Raw genomic sequence first — 637 nt, forward strand, 5'->3', positions numbered from 1 at the left:
TGCCGAAAACATATTAGATAAAAGAAAAAACACTTATTCTTTCCTCATTAAAAAAGAAAAGAAGAAAGAGAAATGGAGAGGGCTTAATTACTTCTATGGTATCACCAATGTTGATGACAAGAGCATTTGGAAGAGTGTGAACAGGAATCCAAATACCATCCTTGAGAATTTGAAGTCCCACAGGGCTTCCCTTTGCTTGCTGAAGCACAGTGAGGGCACTTCCATCTGAATGGGGGCTCAGACCCATCACAAGCTCTGGTCTTGAACATGCTGGGTAGTAGTTTATCCTTATTGCTTGCACTGCCTCCCCAAACATTGAATCAAACGCCTCTTCTTTCAAACCTAGTCCTATTGCTATGTACTTTACCAGATTTTCACATAGCTTCCTTACTTCTCTTGAGTACTCTTCCAATGTTTCACTGCCACCACATGACTGTTTAATCATGCATCTTATAAAGTAATCAAGATAAGAGTTATACTGTTGGAAGCATTTCAGGAATGCTACAAAATAAAGTGTTTCTGTATTTTTAATTGTTGATGTTAATTATAAAATGAGTAATGTTAAACAACTAATTTTTTTAATTAATATCAACTAATTTTTTTAAATTATTTTATTTGTCTAAAATTTTAAATCCGA

The 637-nt window shown here is 34.4% G+C and overlaps 1 protein-coding gene across 1 annotated transcript in view; it reads right to left on the reverse strand.

Annotated features, from left to right (window-relative positions):
• LOC107639069 (protein SRG1-like) overlaps positions 1–637 on the reverse strand; it is a 3,502-nt gene that overhangs the window by 1,428 nt on the left and 1,437 nt on the right. Inside the window, exon 3 of the mRNA XM_016342485.2 lies at positions 92–419. Coding sequence (XP_016197971.1) covers positions 92–419 — 328 coding nt within the window. The remainder of the gene's footprint in view (positions 1–91; positions 420–637) is intronic.

The sequence above is a fragment of the Arachis ipaensis genome, chromosome B04 (genome assembly GCF_000816755.2).
Source record: "Arachis ipaensis cultivar K30076 chromosome B04, Araip1.1, whole genome shotgun sequence".
Lineage (NCBI taxonomy): Eukaryota > Viridiplantae > Streptophyta > Magnoliopsida > Fabales > Fabaceae > Arachis > Arachis ipaensis.